The 19574-nt window shown below is 38.0% G+C and overlaps 1 protein-coding gene across 10 annotated transcripts in view; it reads left to right on the top strand.

Annotated features, from left to right (window-relative positions):
* Positions 1-4821, top strand: part of NLGN4X (neuroligin 4 X-linked) — a 347312-nt gene extending 342491 nt beyond the window's left edge. For all 10 annotated transcript variants that reach the window (XM_031660609.1, XM_031660611.1, XM_031660613.1 and 7 more), the window contains one exon: positions 1202-4821. In XM_031660609.1, the coding sequence (XP_031516469.1) occupies positions 1202-2051 (850 nt within the window). In that variant the 3' untranslated portion in view covers positions 2052-4821. The remainder of the gene's footprint in view (positions 1-1201) is intronic.
* The last annotated feature ends 14753 nt before the right edge of the window (positions 4822-19574 follow it).

Here is a 19574-nt window from a genome sequence, read left to right as displayed (position 1 = left end):
GTAATCTCAAATCTTTCTTATAACAAATAAACCTTAAGATGTAACTGTTTTGTAGCTTACTTTACAAACCGTCAAAAACTGGAAGAAATTAGCATTTGGTAATTTGTTTTTTGAAGAGGAAGTGTTATCCTAAGAGAGTTGGTTGCAAAGATGTTTATTAAAGGCCCTATGTTTTATGAATTATCTCCAAATTTTTATGATTTTCCTTCTACCTGTGCCCACTTGTGCAAATAATAATAAGATAATTCTTTGGCTCATAGTTTCCAAGCACAGCTTAGCATCTGTAACAGCCCTCAGCTTGTTTCCGGGTGTCTTATTTATCTTAAACATGTTAACCTCATCATAACTATATGTGCCATTTTAGCAAACTTCTTACAGCTAACATAGCGTGCTTTCATGTTTTCCAGACTTAGTCTTCAAAAGGTATTTTGAAGACTAGGTATTTTACTTTCAAATAGAGAGCAAACACATGGTGTATATGCCTGTTTACAAACATTTTCTAATTATAAAACCAATTTTTGACTGTTAATATCAATTTTCATTGCTAAAACTGCAACATTTATTCATTTACTTCCAAAGAAATTCTTGAGCAAGAAAGAGAATGCCCATTTCTTGAACAATAGCTTCTTAATCAGAATTTCTCAACCTCAGTACTGTTAACATTTGGGTCCAGATAACTTCCTTGCTGTGGGGGTCTCTCCTGTGCACCAGAGGGTGTTTAGTGGCATCACTGACCTCCACCCTTCATAGAACAACCCTTCATCTATGAAAACCAAAAATGTCTCCAGACCTTGCCAAATATCCCTTTGGAGCAAATCCCTCCTGGATGAGTTTTCCAGTTCAAGAGAGTGAAACTTGAAATACTGAAATTGTTCCTAGAGACACTTAGTTTTCCTTTTTTGCCTTTATTTTTGAAGATCATTTGATGCCTTAAAAATAGTAGACATGTTATAAAAATGCCATAATATTGCTATCAGGGTTTATATTTAAAAGAAAAATAAGCAATTTTTAAGGGAAAAGACAACATGGTAGACATGTCTAGGATTAAAGCAGAATGTACCTTTGCTGCTTGGGTATTTTGTGCTCATTGAAAAATATATATGAAGAGCAGATTGTAACTTCCTGATTTATTGGTTTAAGATAATTTCATGTCACATGTGGAAGAGTATGACCTTTCTTTTTTTTCTTCCTTCTACCCCAGTGATCCAAATCAACCAGTTCCTCAGGATACCAAGTTCATTCACACAAAACCCAACCGCTTTGAAGAAGTGGCCTGGTCCAAGTATAATCCCAAAGACCAGCTCTACCTGCATATAGGCTTGAAACCCAGAGTGAGAGATCACTACCGGGCAACGAAAGTGGCTTTCTGGTTGGAACTCGTTCCTCATTTGCACAACTTGAACGAGATATTCCAGTACGTTTCAACAACCACAAAGGTTCCTCCTCCAGACATGACATCATTTCCCTATGGTACCCGCCGATCACCTGCCAAGATATGGCCAACGACCAAACGCCCAGCAATCACTCCTGCCAACAATCCCAAACACTCTAAGGACCCTCACAAAACGGGGCCCGAGGACACAACTGTCCTCATTGAAACCAAACGGGATTATTCCACTGAATTAAGTGTCACCATTGCCGTCGGGGCATCGCTCCTCTTCCTCAACATTTTAGCCTTTGCGGCTCTGTACTACAAAAAGGACAAGAGGCGCCATGAGACTCACAGGCGCCCGAGTCCCCAGAGAAACACCACAAATGATATCGCTCACATCCAGAACGAAGAGATCATGTCTCTGCAGATGAAGCAGCTGGAACACGATCACGAGTGTGAGTCGCTGCAGGCACATGACACGCTGAGGCTCACCTGCCCACCAGACTACACCCTCACGCTGCGCCGGTCGCCAGATGATATCCCACTTATGACGCCAAACACCATCACCATGATTCCAAACACACTGACGGGGATGCAGCCTTTGCACACTTTTAACACCTTCAGTGGAGGACAAAACAGTACAAATTTACCCCACGGACATTCCACCACTAGAGTATAGCTTGGCCGTATTTCCCCTCCTATCCCTCTGCACCACCTGCTCAGCAACATAGAAGAGATAAAGAAAGAGGGAAAGAAAGTCTCCAAACCAGGAATGTTTTTGTCCCACTGACTTAAGACAAAAATGCAAAAAGGCAGTCATCCCATCCCAGCAGACCCTTCTCGTTGGTGTTTTCCAGTATTACGAGATCGACTTCTGACCCTATGAAATGTGAAAGGTACACATTTCTGTTACAATACTGCTTTAAGATCTCTACCACTCCAACCGATGTTTAGTGTGATAGGACATCACCATTTCAAGGACCTGGGTGTTTCTAACATCATGGAAGCAGCTGACACTTCTGAAACTCACCCAAGGACACTGAATATTTTTTAATTACAATGGAAATGTAAACATTTCTTTCTGTGCCACACAATGGATGGCTCTCCTTAAGTGAAGAAAGCGTCAATGGGCTTTTGCCCAGCACATGGAGCTGTAATCCAGAGAGAAGGAAACGTAGAAATTTATTATTAAAATAAAAGAATGGACTACGCAGTGAAATCTGTATGGTTCTGTGCAAAGAGGTGTTTTGCCAGCCTGAACTATATTTAAGAAACTTTGTAAAAATTAAAAATGTATATAGCTGTGAGTTTAAACAAAACCACAAACAGACAAACAAGAAAAAAAGCTTTTATTGGTGTTTTCAGTTTGAAAGAGCTTTTAGCAAGGTTGTGCTTTTCATTGTGCTCTGTATGTATATAAATATATATATATACACATTAGTCATATCAGCTCTGTTTCCTCCCCAACAAAAGAGGCTTTTCTTCTTAATTACTTGTGGTAAACAAAGACATGGGATTTTCTTACATGAGATTCTCATTTGTAGGAGGATGTGATGTCCCACAGAAGACCCAGACGGTCTGTGTGGCCTATTTCCCCCGTCAGGTTGCACAGGTGCATGCAAGAGCATTCTTAGGAGACTATTGTTTTGAAAAACTTTGACTCGTATGTGTTAGCCTTCATGAAATTGCAGTACAGAGATGAGTCCCCAAAGTGGAATGTATTTACAGCTTGTTAAATTAGAGACATGCACACACAGAGAATCAGCAGGGAGAAACAAAAATACAAGTCCCATTCTGTAGCTCTGGCCCTTTGAATATGTTTAGGAAGAGTTGCTTCCCATTTCAGGGCCCTGCCAAAAAAAGAAGAAAGCTTGCCTTTGGTGGGGCTATGCCCCGTGGAGTAAATACGGCTCTGTGTTCCCTAGCAGCTGCGGGAGGGTTTGGCCGATGAAGTACCTGCTCAGCTTAGCTAATCAGATTGAAGGAAGACATGTGTCTTTCCTTTTTGTTTAAGCACTCGGTCCCTTATTTATCAGTAAGCAGGTTTTTAAAAATTTTTTGTATCATTTTTGGGATCAAACAAATGATTGTCTGAAAATATCACTTTTTGTGAATTTGTATATCTGGTCACCAAATGATGAATATTGTAGAAGAATGGGGGAAGAAAAGGATAGAACATTAAAACTGCTTTGCATGGGTTTTCTGGGAAATTAGGATAACTTCACTGAGAAGACATTGAATGGAAATTATTCACCCATTTTAAATTGGTGACCTAGGGATCAGAGATTTTTCTTTCCAATAGCTTGTCATTTTCTCATTTCTCTTCTCATTTTCAGGAAAGTTTTGAGTGTTATAAGGTGGAAGGAAACATAGTAGCAACGGTTACTTTATATTTTGTCTTTCAAAAATTATTGCATTACCAAGAAACAGTAGCCAAAGATATTTGAAGATCATGTCCCTCGGCTCCATTGTGGGTTATTCTAGAAATCCAGTCTTAAATCTCTCTGCTAAAGTGGACATTCCTCATAAAAATTGTCCAGCTGCCTGGCTCTTTTGCAGTAACAGCCTTTGATGACTGAATCCCTACACTCAAACTATAGTGATGTATCAGTGTTTGAGAGTGACCTCTAGAAAAAAGAAAAGTGTTTTTAGAAATGCATAAAAGTCATCCCCAAATCCTATTGCTTATCTTGGGTTAAATTTGAGAGTGATTCTCTGTATATAAATATGTGAAATATTATTATCTCAACTTAGCACACGTGAAGCAACATTTCTGTCCTACAGAGAGGTGTCATGGTAAGATTTCATTCCCAATTCATTGTTTCATAGAGCTATGATCAGGCCATTTCTGCAAGCAGTGTATGACCCCACCTGAGCAACCACAAATAGGCTCTCCGTGAAACTACAAAGGAAGTGATATGTGGCACCCATGCTGGTTTCGTCTGTCTGTAATGTGAATTCCAGTATTTGTTTAGTATTTCCAATTGTCTCCTGCTAGCAATATGTACAGTAACGCGTCAGGCTTGTGACATTTGAATAAGGAAAAACAGAGTTCCTGTTAAGTGAATAACTTTAGCTTTTACAGGGGATTATGATCAAAAGTGATTTAGTACATCTTAAATGATATCTTATTTCTACATGGAAAGAAGTTATAGAATCTTCATAGAGTTCTATGAGAAAAAAATATACTTGCTATCTATGAAAAAGAGAAAAAAGAAAAAAAATGAGAAAAATAAGAAAAAAAAAATCGTTTCCTAGGCTTTTATTCTTGATCTTCAAAGGCACGCAGGGTTTAATGGTTCCTTGGGTTATTATTTTGCAATTTTGTTTTTTATTTTGCCTTAAGTAATGATAGAAGATATATATGGCCGGACACATATGTATAAACTTTTCAGCAGCATTTTTAATAATAAAATATCACAGTATTTTCTAATGCTTTGTGCAAATAATTATGCGTCCGTTCTTTCTTGGTAGGTGGCGTGTTTTATTTACTTTTGTTGTTCTTTGAATGCCTTTTTCTTTGTAAAAGCTAAGTGATGCAGCTGACATAGGCTACAAATGGATAAATACATTTGGTAATGGGATGATTTCTTTAGCTTTGGCCAGCTGCACAGTTGAGGAGGCTCTGCTGGCCTGATTTTGGAAAACCAAGCCCTGTTTGGTGAAGCGCCTCAGATGACACTGCCTGAAACGGAGTGTTTGGATTTGTTATATCTACCCCTGCTCATTCTTGTGTCACTGTGTTTGGAATTGTGGTTGACAAAACACTTTAAAATAGCCTTAGGTGAGTAAACTTTCAAGTGACAGCAAGAAATTCTGCTGAATGAAACTCAAGAGGCAGAAAATCACTATCATACCAATGGGAGTCCATTTGTCAATTCCTTCCTGTGCATCCAACCATCGCGACCTTATTTGACTTTCACAGTAGCCTTAAGGGACACGCACATGCATTGCTCCCCTTTCATAATGGAAGATGTTCAGAGGACACTAGCCCCTATTAGACAGGAGAACTTGATGGATAACATGATAGTATATCCTCATAGCCCAAATCTTTTCACCAAGAAGTTAACACGGCAAACACTTGTAAGTCAAGGCCTTGCATGTTGTGATAATCCTAGCTAAGTATCAGAGAAAGAAAGATAGCAAGGACCGGGACTCTCTGACATATGTGAACTCCTAAATTCTTCAGATGTTGTTTGCCTCAATCATGTTGTGAAGGCACACAGGAGAAATACATACACACACACATATATGTACATGTATATATACATTATAGATGTATATACATGTACATATCCTATATATGCATTATGTATAGAATCATGCACAGCATATTTTTGACAAATGCAAATAGCATATATGATGACAGTCTCATGAGATTATAATACCATATTTTTATTGTACCTTTTCTATGTTTAGATACACAAATACTTATCATTGTGTTACAGTTGCCTAGGGTCTTCTCTCCAGTCATGTGCTGCACGGGTTTGTAGTCTGGAAGGACTAGGCTATACCATAGAGCCTAGGAGTACTGTAGGCTGCACCTCGAGGTTTGTGTAAGTACGCTACATGATGTTTGCACAACGATGAAATCACCTAACGATATATTTCTCAGAATTTATCCCTATTGTTAAGTGATGCATGACTGTACATGTATACATTATATGCACTGTATATGCACACATACATGCATATATATTACATATATAAATATATACATAGACAGCACATACTTAAATTCCTGAAGATGCCAGTTCCATTAAACATATATATACACACACATATATATGTGCACACACACTCATATATCCACACACATCTATAACACATTTAATGTGTTCATATATACATTCCTATGCATGTGTGTGTATACATATATATAAAATACATTAGTTCTCTTTATCTATGGAATCACATTCTGCAATTTCAGGTACTGTGGACAACTGTGGTCTAAAAATATGCGAGTACAGTTCAATGAGATATTTTGAAAGAGACCACACTCACATAACTTTTATGACAGTATATTGTTATAAATGTTCTATTTTATTAGTTATTGTTCATCTCTTACTGCCTCTAATTTATAAACTTTATCAAAAGTGTATATATATAATAAAATACATAGTATATAAAGGGTTTGGAACTATCTGTGGTTTCAGGTATCCACTGAGTTTTGAACGCATCCGCCTTGGAAAAGGGCCATTACTGAATATACACACACATAGACACACATGCATATATACATACACATAATTTACATAGATATATTCATAGATATGCATGCACTTAAATCTCAGCATTTGCATTAAACACATATAAACATACATGTATATACACACATACATATATACTTATACATATTTAATTGAATGTCATCTTCAGGCATTCAAAGTCTAATTTTTAGCAAATTTCAGCTGAAGGGAGAATCACTCTTGTTTTGACTATTTTGTGCATTCTTGGTCATTATGAATAACCCAAGGATGCTAAAAAATATATGCATTCATTCATTCATTCAACAATCCTTTACTGGATATCTCCACTGTCCCAGGCCCTGTGCTGGGCTGGTGTTAAAATTGAAGAAAAAACTTCTCACATCATAAACCTCAAGGGGAAGGCAGAGAAACACAGAAGCAAGGAGAGGCAGGGGGTGCTGGAGATGGAGATGGCACCCATGCTAATAAGTGGTGCTAATAAATGTCTGGACACTGCCCTTAACCTAGTCTGTGAAGATTGGGAACATATTCTGTCTGAAGAAACCTAAGCCAGGCCTTTCCAACTCCGTAGAAAAAATGACAGTGGGTGGTGTGTTGTGGGGAGGATAGAATTCCACACCTTTGAAGTGAGAAGACAGGAAGTTGGGGAACCATGCTCCTGCATCCTGGGTGAAAAATTCAAGGTATTTTTTAGAAAGGTGTGAAATATGAGGCAGAAAGAAACTGGCTGATAAAAAACCTCCAAAGGCAAAGCAGGGAGTTTGGGCTTTGTCCCAAAGTCAGGGAGATGCCAAATGATTGCACCAAAGTGGTGTATGAGTGCAGTTGGGACATTTAGCAGTAATTCTCAAAAATTCACGTTCTTAGGAACATGTAGGACGTCTGCTTCAAGTGCAGATCCTTATTCAATTGTGTTGTGGTGAACCTGTGTCTGCATTTACAATGAGCTCTCAAAGTGGTGCACATGTTGCCGATTCTCAACTAACCCCAACTCTTTTAGGTTGCAAAGGATGGAGAACTGTCCACTTTAGAAGTAACCATGAGGGTAGTTTGTATCAGAGTAAGAGGGCTCTGGATACAAGGAAAGCATTAAGGAGGTAGAACAATCTGTTTGAGAAATTAATGACTGTCCTCTTTTCAAGGGTGATTGAGACAGCGATAATAAGTAAGAAAGCAAAAAAAAATACAATAAAAACATTGCATCATTTTATAGCTGCATGTACCAGAACTGATTAGGTGCAGTCATCAAATACCACCTGGAACCGCATCTGAAGTCAAGTTTGGGTTTAGGAACTTGTTTCAACAGAGGGAGGGCATACACGGAGAACGATGAGCTACCTTGGAGAGGGATTCAGATGGGCTGGTCAAGGGTTTGGGCTTAGACTGGGTTGTTTTAGAAGTGCTAAGAGGAGCAAGAACTTGTTCCTGGATTGGTTGCTATCAGGATAATGGGATGTCAATAACCTTTAGCCAGAAAGTCACAGGACCAGAGCATGACTAGCATTCTTTTTGGTAAAAATAAGCAGTGGAAGAGAAGGGGATTTGGGGTCATTTTTAGTGGTTACATATTGTTCTTTTTTCTGTCTCATCCCATGCTGGCTGTGGGCTGCCTTCCTCTGATGTTGAAGTTCTTTCAATTATTTTTATGTGCAGCCAGATGCACCTTGACTTAGCCATTAATTAGCAGGCTAGTTCCAGCAGCCAGATATGAAGGCAGTTTTTTCTGTTCTTTCTCAGAACTTCCAGAATATGTACTCATATGTCCCATCTCCCAGGCCATCTGGTTCAAAAAAATCTAGGTTATGCTAAGGAAGTAAAAGTGACACTTTGTCTGCAAATTCTCGTTATTATATTGAAAGAAATGGGGATACAGGAAAAGGTCCACTGTAACTCTACCCGTCTCTAAAATGACCATCCGTGTAAATACTTAGAACACCCAGAAATAATCCTGTTTCCTCTAGAGACAAGAGAATTAGGGAAAATGAGATAAATTAGCCAGGGGAAAACCCTGGCTGGAATTAACACGCGACATTTATTAAAGGGGAATGTTCACACTAGTTCTTGAGGTCACTGGTTCCTAAACAGGCTGGAGAGGGAGTCTTTGGAGACTAAGACGAATTGCCAACAGCCACAGCTGGAAGGATACCCACAAGAAAAATCTTTCTCAGCCCCAGGCCCTAAACACAGGGCCTTGGACTCAGAAGAAAATAAATGGCGAGATGTATTTCTGGCACCCTAAAATAGAACCCTAAAAATTCCCATAAAAACTGACAAATCAAACGGTACCTAATTTTGAATATTACAACCATTATTATGCTTCATTTTTATGCAACATCTCTTTCTACGAGGATATACATTATGAACACAGCTTTCAAACTAACATGATTGGGCTGCCTGTGTTATTGGGTTTCAGGTGTTAATTCTAGCAGAGCAATTACAGTTTTCAAATTATAATAATAGAAAAGAACATAACAATTCATAAGGATATGCATTACATACAGACAAACTTTTCAAACAAATGCTTAAGAGATTTTCTAAAAGCATTGAGTAAACCATTTACAGAGCAATGACTTGTTTTAAAACTTTCAAATAATCATCAAAATGTGTTGTTCTGCATAGGTTATATGCATTAATCATTTAATCCTTTTACCAGTCCCAGGGTGTAGACCGTCTCATTTTTCATATGAGGAAACTAGGGTACAGAAGATTAAACGAATTGCTCAAGGTTGCAGTCTTAGAATATAAAATATCTAGTATTCGCAATCATATCGTTTTGCTTTTAAAAGCATGTGCTTGTCAACTATTCTCTAACACACACAGTTATTGGAGAAATGTATGCCTCCCTGTAGACATTTTGGGGAAGGAAAAAAAAATCACTATAATCTCTCCGTGTCTTGAGAACAATGATAGCTTTAAATCTTAAAACTCGTCATGTACACACACAGACACACACATACACACTCATAAACACAGAATAGATTCAGAGTGCTTATAGATTTTGTAGAGTGCCCGTTTAAGACACAGTTTCTCAGTTTTACCTGTGATTTTACTTTACTTGTGATTTGTTTTTCTTTGTGCTCATTTTTGCTGAAATGGCACTTTAAAACCCTCGTTGTGCCTGCATCTCATCTGAATGCACACAGAGAGTGCATGGAACTTAGAAGATTAAGGTTAGACAGCACAAAGGAGATGCAGGTGCCTACGGAAACATTGTGAATAATGCTTAACATAGAAGAAAGCAGGCTTGGATTGCTACAGAATGTACCCCAAAATGCATTAAATAGGAATGGCTTTCAAAAGCAGCACTCTTTGAATGAGATGAAACCCCAGGACACCTGCTCCTAGCCAATGATGTCCATGGGCTGCCTAACCTGTGTGACAAGTGCACACACTTTGTGAAATATGTGACTATTATCATCACCCCACCATCCCCAATGCATTGTGTCATCCCCATCAGACCACAGGCAAAACCCCTTTTCTCCAGACTTGGGCAATGGGAGAAACCGTTATCTCCCTACTTGACTGCTTCAGAATCTCCTTCCTCTGTCCTCAAATACCATTAGAAGAACATTCAGCAGCAGACCCAGGGCAGATCCCCACCTCCAAACCCAGCCACTTTGGTTTAAGGTTGTCATTTAGGAAGAGTGATTCCACCTTAAAGATCTACCAAATATTTAAGTAAGAATACATGTAAGTGTGAAGATTTCATATACTTAAGTTTTCAATGTGCAGTATTTTTCATCCTGTCCTTCCCCACCTCTGAAATCTAAATTTCTATATACTGGCTTGCTCCTGAGAGAAAAAGAAATTTAGCAGGATACACGGTCACTGTTTGTACCCTTTAGCCACAATTTTCTTATAAACCTAAGTGGAACCCATTATATAACAAGTTTTAACTTTGTTCTTCCATCCCAGGGAATTGTTTTTCGAACTCAATTAAGTGTATCTTATGCACTAGCAGAAACAAGGTACAAACTAATGTTTTAAGATGTGTCACCCTTAATTGAGGGGCATATATAAAATAGTTTGTAATATGGAGGGCTAACATTTTGTATTTTCAATTAATTATTTGAGTGACCAAGGAAAATAAGAATTTATAGCATGTCTGCATAAAAATACTCCAAATTATGTGAGTCTTTTATGAGTCATGTATGCTGGAGAAAAAATACTAATATTTCCTTTTTAAAAAAATAAGAGTAAGCTGACAGCTATTGTCTAAAATGGACCCTGGAAATATTATTCCAATATTAAGCTAATAAGAAGATTGCATGGTTTTGACTTCTCTCATTTTGAAGCAATGGGCTTCAACTTCAAAATTATGCTATTTATGTAGGTGTTTACTGTAAAAACAATTCAGAGGAAACATGGCATTCACTTGTGAGCCATGTAAACGAAATCTCACAGTTACCTTGTCCTCTGCAGAGCTTTAACCCCTTGGATTTTCCATGAAAGCTAATTTAATAGAATGAGCATTCACCCTGCAGCCAAAACTTCTAGAACATATGGATTGTCGTATTGTTGTCTAGTCCAAGATACCATAGAAAGCCTTTTATTTAATTCTCTCATTTACCATGACATGTTTTATGGCCTATTTAAATTGACAAAAATATCAGCACCACATAATGCAATATTTCTATTAAATAGTGGCATAAATTTGACTTTTGGTGTATTAACCCACCATATAATTACTATAAACAGATACCACAGTAATCCCTTTAACGAATAAATAGTGTACAGTTTGAGCCTATCCTAGTTTTATTCTTCATAGATGGGCAAATGTTCACACAATTGTACCCTGTAGCAGTTGTCCTGAATTGATAGGACTTGGGATAATAGTTCAATTTCATACCCTTTTTAAGTTATTGATCTTATTTCCTATCTTAATATAGAGGCATTTTTTGCATTTTAATTTTTTTTCCTTTCTTAGGTTTAGTAGTTTCCTTTCTTAGGTTTAGTGTATAATATTAAACCCTTTTTTTTCCCCTCATTTTCTTTCCTTTTTTCTTCTTTTTTTAGACTAAGTCTCATTCTGTTGCCCAGGCTGGAGTGCAGTGGTGCAATCTTGGCTCACTGCAACCTCCGCCTCCCTCATTCAAGGGATTCTCCCGTTTCAACCTCCCAAGTAACTGGGATTACAGGGACACGCCACCATGCCTGGCTAATTTTTGTATTTTTTAGTAGAGATGGGTTTTCACCATGTTGACCAGGCTGGTCTTGAACTCCTGACCTCAAGTGATCCGCCCACCTTGGACTCACAAAGTGCTGGGATTACAGGCGTGAACCACCGTTGCCTGGCCTTTTTCTCATTTTCTTCTACATTGGTATAGTCTGTGGGCTACTCAGCAAGAAAAACTCAATGTTTTCCTTACAAAATAATAATAATAGTAGAAGTGATTATGGTGATTATTATGATGATAATAATATAGATCAATGACAGCTTCCCACCATAAAAATAAAAAGGGAAATCAGAATGGGCATGTTTAAAGTATAGATGAAGGCAGAGACATTTGACAATGTGAAATTGGGAAGCACTGTGGAAGCAGGATCAAGTGAAAGGCAAGACAACATGATCTGGAAGAAACTGTATTCCCCAGAGAGGAAGAGGAAGGGAAACGCAGAAAGAGGGTTCTCCCTGGGAAGGGAGTATTCCAGGTTGTCCTAAAATTCCCCGTTACAGGAGCACGTTGTCTGCATAGCAACCTTTGTCTGATGAGTCTCTTTTCCTTGCAATCAAAAATCCAGGATAAGCCATGAGTATCGACACAAAAGTTATTCATGACTCAAGAGCTGGTTGGATGTTCATAGATTTTACAACTCTTCTCTTCCCCCTATATTTTATCCCTGTTGCTGCAAGGTGTTGAAGCACTTTATCAAGAATACCATTAGCTCTGGTGAAAGGCACATGAGAGGAGAAATTAGAAATAAGTGAATGATAGGAGTATTCCATCTCGTCCGTCCACGTAGCACATTTTCCTTTAAACAAATCTTCTTTAAACCAGTTTTCCTCTAAATAAGTCTCACTCGATATTCTAATTCCATGAACATCACACCTACATCTTTCTCCACTGGGCTTCAGATCAATTTCTTCAGTCTATTACACATCCCATTTGGGATAAGCTTCCTTATGTTTATTTCCAAACTGCAATAACAAAATCACCTGAGAAGGTGGTTGACACTTCATTATTAACCCAATTCTGCAGTTGGTTTTAGTGATTGCTCCCTAAGACCAATGGAGGGTCAAAATGACATGAAGGCAAGGAAGTTCCCACCCGTTTTCTTCTAATAGCAAGACCAGTTTAAAAACAGCAAGGTAGCTTCTTTCAACCAGCTGATTCGGATTGGAGCAGACAGTTAATTTATTGGAATGAACATATGTCAGCAGCACTCTGAAAAGACCAGCACCCAACAGAAAGCTTAATGTGGTTTGAGTTCTGAACAAACACCTCTTAGGTGCAAGCGAAAAATATTTCTATTTGTTGCCAGCCCATTGCAAAGACAACAATAGAAAAAGATCAGTGGAAATTATAGTTTCTAAATGGGAAGTGTTTATGCAGAATGCCTATTTGTATTATGCATTATCTGAATCTAAAACCAGCTGCTAGCCTGCCCACTTTGTAGGGAATACAAACACCATGAGATCTGTACTGTGCCCAATGGGGAAAGGGGAGAAAATGCATCTCATAGCAGCTCCTCAATGACCCTTTATTTAGGATTGAGCTAATTGAGGAAACTACTTTCCGGCCTAAAACATGAAGCATAAATGCATTGTTTCTTGGTGGAATGGATGATGACATTACTAGCTGGTCTTTCCTAAGATGAGTCTGCTAAGGAATAAGTGATAAGGCATTTTCTGAAAGAATTGTAAATAAAGGCAGCATATTTGAGGTCATATATTTTTACTACCCGATCATACATTGATAATAAAAAATAAATAAGTATAGGTAAAGTCTTCCTTTGTCAACAGTGGGAATAAATCCACGCTCTACCTGGGAGGGGAAAGGCTTGCAGCACTGTGCTAAAGGGCTTTGTTACATTCACCTGTAAAGCGTGCATCTAAATAGTAGCAAAACATCTGCTTGCCAAGGACCAGAATCAGCTAGCTTGGGTTATTCTCCTCCACTAGCAGCGGAAGCTCAAGTTACCCTACAGTAGACCCCCAAGCTCTATATGCTTATCTGCTCACCAGGGAGAGCGTTTGGCCAGCTTGCACCACGGGGTCCAGTTAAACATACAACAAAATTGCAGATTTGAGAATTTGTCATCAACTCATAAAAAATCTCAAAGGATGCAGGGTTATCTGATTCATTGTCAAGTCTGCTTTTAAGTAATATTTGAAGGAAGGAGGTGCCATAACTCTACGCTGCTGACTTCTAGGAACTCTGCTTAACACGTTGGCAGAATTTTTTTAAAAAAGTAATTATCTTTGTTCATTTGGCATCTTTACAGCAAGCACACAACTAGGGCCTGTGGGAATAAAACAGAAATAGAAGAGCATACCTTGTTTCTGTCCCGTAGGAGGAAAGAAACTGCCTGATGCACAGTAGGAAACTGTCCCGTAGGAGGAGAGAAACTGCCTGATGCACATCTAGAGTGCAGATGCGCCGTAAGGAAACAGGGAACAGAGAAAGTTTAGAAGATTATACTGGACTAAGTTTAGAGGAGGAGATAAACCAAACAAGGGTAAACTCAGGGTAGTGGGGAGGTGGGAATCTCAGACACGATGCGCATGGTCTTGAGGGAAGGAAAGAAAAACCACTGAAGTTTCATCCCCATAATTTTTCCCCCAAAATAAAAATTTAAAATTTAAAAGCCAGTCATGCACTCTGCTGACATACCTGATGAAGAGACTGACTTTGTTCTTCCCTAATCATTGAGTCAAGAAGTTTGTAACCCAGCTCCATTTGGCAGTCTGACCCTATACTTTGTGGTATTTTATTTTATGCATTTTCTTTTTAATGAGGAAACGGAGGCTCTGCCTGGAGACAAGGTAACTCATCACCCAAATTCACTTTCTTGGGCAATTTCCAAGTTACCACCAAGGCCACATCGTGATGTGGATAGACAAAAATATTTCTATCCACTTTGAGAATTACATTTTTTACTAGCTTGGTGTGGAGAGCAAGATGTCTTTCCCTCTTTCTTCTTTCTTTCTCCCTTCTGCACTTACTTCTCTGCTATTTCTTCCTCTTCCCGATAAACATCCTTATAATCTCCCTGGGAAGATGAAGAGATGACATTGAGAAATATATCATTATGGCAATTTTCCAAGAGTTTTATGGAACACAAAGTTACTGGAATTTGTTCAAGTTTTTATCAGTAAGAAGCCTTAACATATATTCATGTGTAATAGTGAGTAAAGCACAAGGTCATATAACATAGCATTCTAGTCTTGTACTGGCTATCATATGTGCATGTGTGTTCGTGTGTCTGCATGCATGTGTGTGTGAAAAAACTTATATTGTGTATAATACATAGATACATATTGTATGCATACATATCCAGTATACCTGTGTATATACACACACATACACTCAAAAATAATTATACATAAAGCTCTCTAGAGCATACGAACTTTTCTTTTGAAACACGATTGCATATTTGTTCTGACTGACTCTTGCAAATGCTACAAACGATATTTCAAAGTGAACCTTTACTTTCTTTGGGATTTCTTGGATGATCTTTGATAAGCACAATCTCAGGGAATTAGAAGCACAATCTTTTTCCTTTTTTAACTTTTACAAATTAAACTTCTTGTTTAGAATACTTTTAGACTGACAGAAAAGTTGCGAAGATAGTACAGATTGTTCCCATATACCTTGCACCCAGATTCTCCTATGTTTTAATTGTACCCTGACAAATAACATTCATATCCACTTATGGGGTACAAAGCGATGTTGTGATATATGCATTCAGTGTGGACTCATTGATCCAAGCTCATAAGCATATCTCTCACCCCAAAACTTACTATTTATCCCTCCTGTCTAGCTGAAATTTTGTATCCTTGGATTTATACCACCCCATTCCTCTTATCCATGCCCCCGGTAAGCACCACTCTATTTTATGTTTCTATGAGTTGGGCTTTTTCATAGACTCCACATGTAAGTGAGATCATGCAGTGTCTGTCTTTCTGTGTCTGGATTATTTCACTCAGCGTAACACCCTGTATGTTCATGCATGTTCTCGAAAATGACAGGATTTCCTTCTCTTTAAAGTCGGGATAGTGTTCCATTGTATAGACATACCACATTTTCTTTAGTCATTCATCTGTTGACATTGTTCATTTCAAAGTAAAGTAAGCCTACGCTAATAAGGAAAACGAGGATATTTGGGATGTGTGACTAGTCTTTTAATACTAGCATCTTTTTGGCCTATCTAGTGACATGAATGATGGCACTCTGCCTCTATCAAAGTCATTAGTTCACACCCATGTAGCAAACTCTTCATGTTCATGTTATTCTCCCAGCTTCATAAGAGCCATTACTTGCAAATGTAAAAAATATATATACTATATGTATAGTAAAAGCATATATACTATATACAATATATACTATATAAATATATATCCCATATAAATATATACACTATATATAGTATATAGTATCTAAACATACTATATACACTTTATATATAGTGTCTAAATATACTACATATAGTCTACATACACAGTATCTAAATATACTATATATATAGTATATATTGTCAATTTGCCACAATGCAGTTACACTTACATCTATATTGTCTCTTGAAAGAAAAACCAATGAACAACTTCCACTTTCTACTTTAGATATTATTTTTATTGCCTAAGATTTTATGCACACATGCACACTTGAAGGAGTGTATTATGTATGGCTAAGGATGTGTTTGTGTAAAATAAATACTATAAATATATAGTATGTGTGTCACACACACAGACACACACACATGCATGTATGTGTGTATGTATAAGTAACATAATCTCACCAATGACACAAACTCAATATGCTGCTAAGATTAATTGTACTAAAATCTGACTCTATAATAGAAAATTTTTCTGCCATAAGGAAACCAAATCAATGTGTTAATGAGTAGTGTCTGAGGTATCTACAATAGACAATAGAACATACAATTTTCCAAGAGTTTTATGGAACACAGTTACTGGATTTTTTCCCAATTTTCCTGATCAGTAGGAAGCCTTAAGATATATTCACTATAGTGTAACCTATTATACACACGTGGAGTATGTTTTCCTAAGCCATTAAAGATGCTTTATATGAAGTTTATGAGGAGCCTTTGAAAAGTGTGTCAGTATAAGCAAAGTACACATTTTGTGATAGGTGAAAAAGCTTCACATCTGAAGCCAGCCTGATGTGAATGCCAAGGTCCCACCCTTACCAGCTGTTTAATCATGAATAAATGACTTACTTTCTTCCTCTTTGCCCTCGTAGGGCTTTAGGATTAGCATATCATTAATACATGTACCACAGAACTTAAAATTAAAATTTAAAAAAGAATATCATATACATGATATGAATACTATAAATAGATTTAGGTATCCCTATTTATTTCCCGCATGTCCATTCATATTATAATTGGAAAGAAGTACTGCAGCAGAGAAATAAAATAACAGAAATAAAATAACAAAATAAAATAACAGAAATAAAATAAATGCCGCCACGTTCCATGAAGCAACGCGAGTGTCCCAGTAGATGGCGCTATCCGCTCTGCGTCAGGAGAGGCAGCAAGAATTTCAGGTGGAAATGGGGGAGGCTGAATGGATAATGGAGGGTGTGAGTAGGGAGTGTGTTGAAATAAGAAGTGACAACCCAAGTGGCATGACTTCCTATCTATCTTCCTGAAAACCCAATTAAGGCACTTCTCACTGTCATGCGTATGCGAGTAGGGCTGCATGACAGGTGAGCTTACTTTCAAGAGGAAGAGTCTATGGATTTGTAGAATTCCTTCCAGCTCCATGAACAGTTCTTTCCATTCCACTTCCCAGAGGAAACAGAAGCGCCAGTCCAACCTGGATTTTACTGTCAATCAGCAGGGAAATAGAACCTTTGACACCAGTATATGAATATATATTTTGTTAATATCCTTGGATTCATAGTAGGTCCTCTGGGAGGAATGGGGAGGAAAAATTCCAAAATATTTCATTGGAAAATTTCAACATCTCAAACTAGAACAATTTCCACTATGTTGTACACTGATTGGAGAATGATTATGTTTAGTGCTCGTAAACTCGGTTCTGGGAAAACATGATAGTCATTTCAAAATGATGGGAAGAGACATACACAAATATATTATTCTCAACTTCCACTCTTTATAGCATGGGAGACCCTGAATTGGAACATGTCTGGTTTTGCTTGTTTGTTAGTTTTTTTACAGAGAATGTATTTTATTTTATTTTATTTTTCAAATTTCAATAGGTTTTTGGGCAACAGGTGGTGTTTGGTTACACAATTAAGTTCTTTAGTGGTGATTTCTGAGATTTTGGTGCACCCACCACCCGAGCAGTGTACACTCTACCCAATGTATAGTCTTTTATCCCTCACCATCCACCTCCCGCCCTTTCCCTTGAGTCTCAAAAGTCCTTTTTTTTTTTTTTTTTTTTTTTTTTTGAGAAAGAATCTCACTCTGTCTACCAGGTTGGAGTGCAGTGACAAGATCTTGGCTCACTGCAACCTCCACCTCCCAGGTTTAAGTGATCCTCCTGCCTCTGTCTCCCGAGTAGCTGAGACTACAGATGCATGCCACCAAGCCCGGCTAATTTTTATGTTTTTAGTAGAGTCGGGGTTTCACCATGGTGGCTGGGCTGCTCTCAAACTCTTGACCTGAAGTGATCCGCCAACCTTAGCCTCCCAAAGTGCTGGGATTATAGACATGAGCCACCAGTGCAGCCCACTGTATCATTCCTATGTCTTTGCATCCTCATAGCTGAGCTTCCACTTATGAGTGAGAACATATGATATTTGGTTTTCCATTCTTGAGTTACTTCACTTAGAATAATGGTCTCCAATTTCATCCAAGTTGCTGCAAACGCCATTATTTCATTATTTTGTTCCTTTTTATGGCTGAGTAGTATTTCATGGTGCATATATATATCACACTTTCTTTATCCACTCATTGATTGAAGGGCATTTGGGTTGGTTCCATATTTTTGGAATTGCAAATTGTGCTGCTATAAACATACATGTGCAAGTATCTTTTTCGTGTGATGACTTCTTTTCCTCTGAGTAGATACCCAGGAGTGGGGCTGCTAGATCAAATGGTAAATCTACTTTTAGCTCTTAAAAGAATCTCCACACTGTTTTCCATAGGGATTGTTCTGGATTACGTTCCAACCAACAGTGTAAAACTGTGCCCTTTTCACCGCATTCATGCCAACATCTATTATTTTTTTGTTATCATTATGGCCATTCTTGCAAGAGTAAGGTGGTATCACATTGTGGTTTTGATTTGCATTTCCCTGATCACTAGGGTGTTGAGCATGTTTTCATATGTTTGTTGGCCATTTGTATATCTTCTTTTGAGAACTGTCTACTCATGTACTTAGCCCAGTTTTTGATGGATTTGTCTGTTTTCTGTCACACAGAAGATCACGTCCAGTAAAAGCTCTGATGCTGATGTAGTCTCTATTACATTTCTCATTGGAAATTTCACTTGAAATTCTATTTCACCTTGAAATTTATTGTTTGATGTCAGTAAAAAATTTTATCCTAAGTTGGAATATGTCGACACTTGTAGTTCTTTAAAGAGGTACGGATTTTAAAGCTGAGAGACTAACATCGTGAAGCATCAAATAATTTGTTCAGATGTTTGTTTTCTTAAACGTGGTCTCACCAAGGGTTGTTTATTTAGTGATGTTTACATGCCTGGCTGTTCCAAGCTTGTGGAACACATACAGTGTTAAATAGAAGAAGAGATTATAGGCTGAGCACGGTGGCTCATGCCTGTAATCCCAGCACTTTGGGAGGCCAAGGCGGGCGGGTCACCTGAGGTCAGGAGCTCGA

This window comes from Papio anubis, chromosome X, assembly GCF_008728515.1.
Source record: "Papio anubis isolate 15944 chromosome X, Panubis1.0, whole genome shotgun sequence".
Classification (NCBI taxonomy): domain Eukaryota; kingdom Metazoa; phylum Chordata; class Mammalia; order Primates; family Cercopithecidae; genus Papio; species Papio anubis.
The sequence above is the reverse complement of the archived record's forward strand: the minus strand, read 5'-3'. Positions and strand labels throughout refer to the sequence as shown.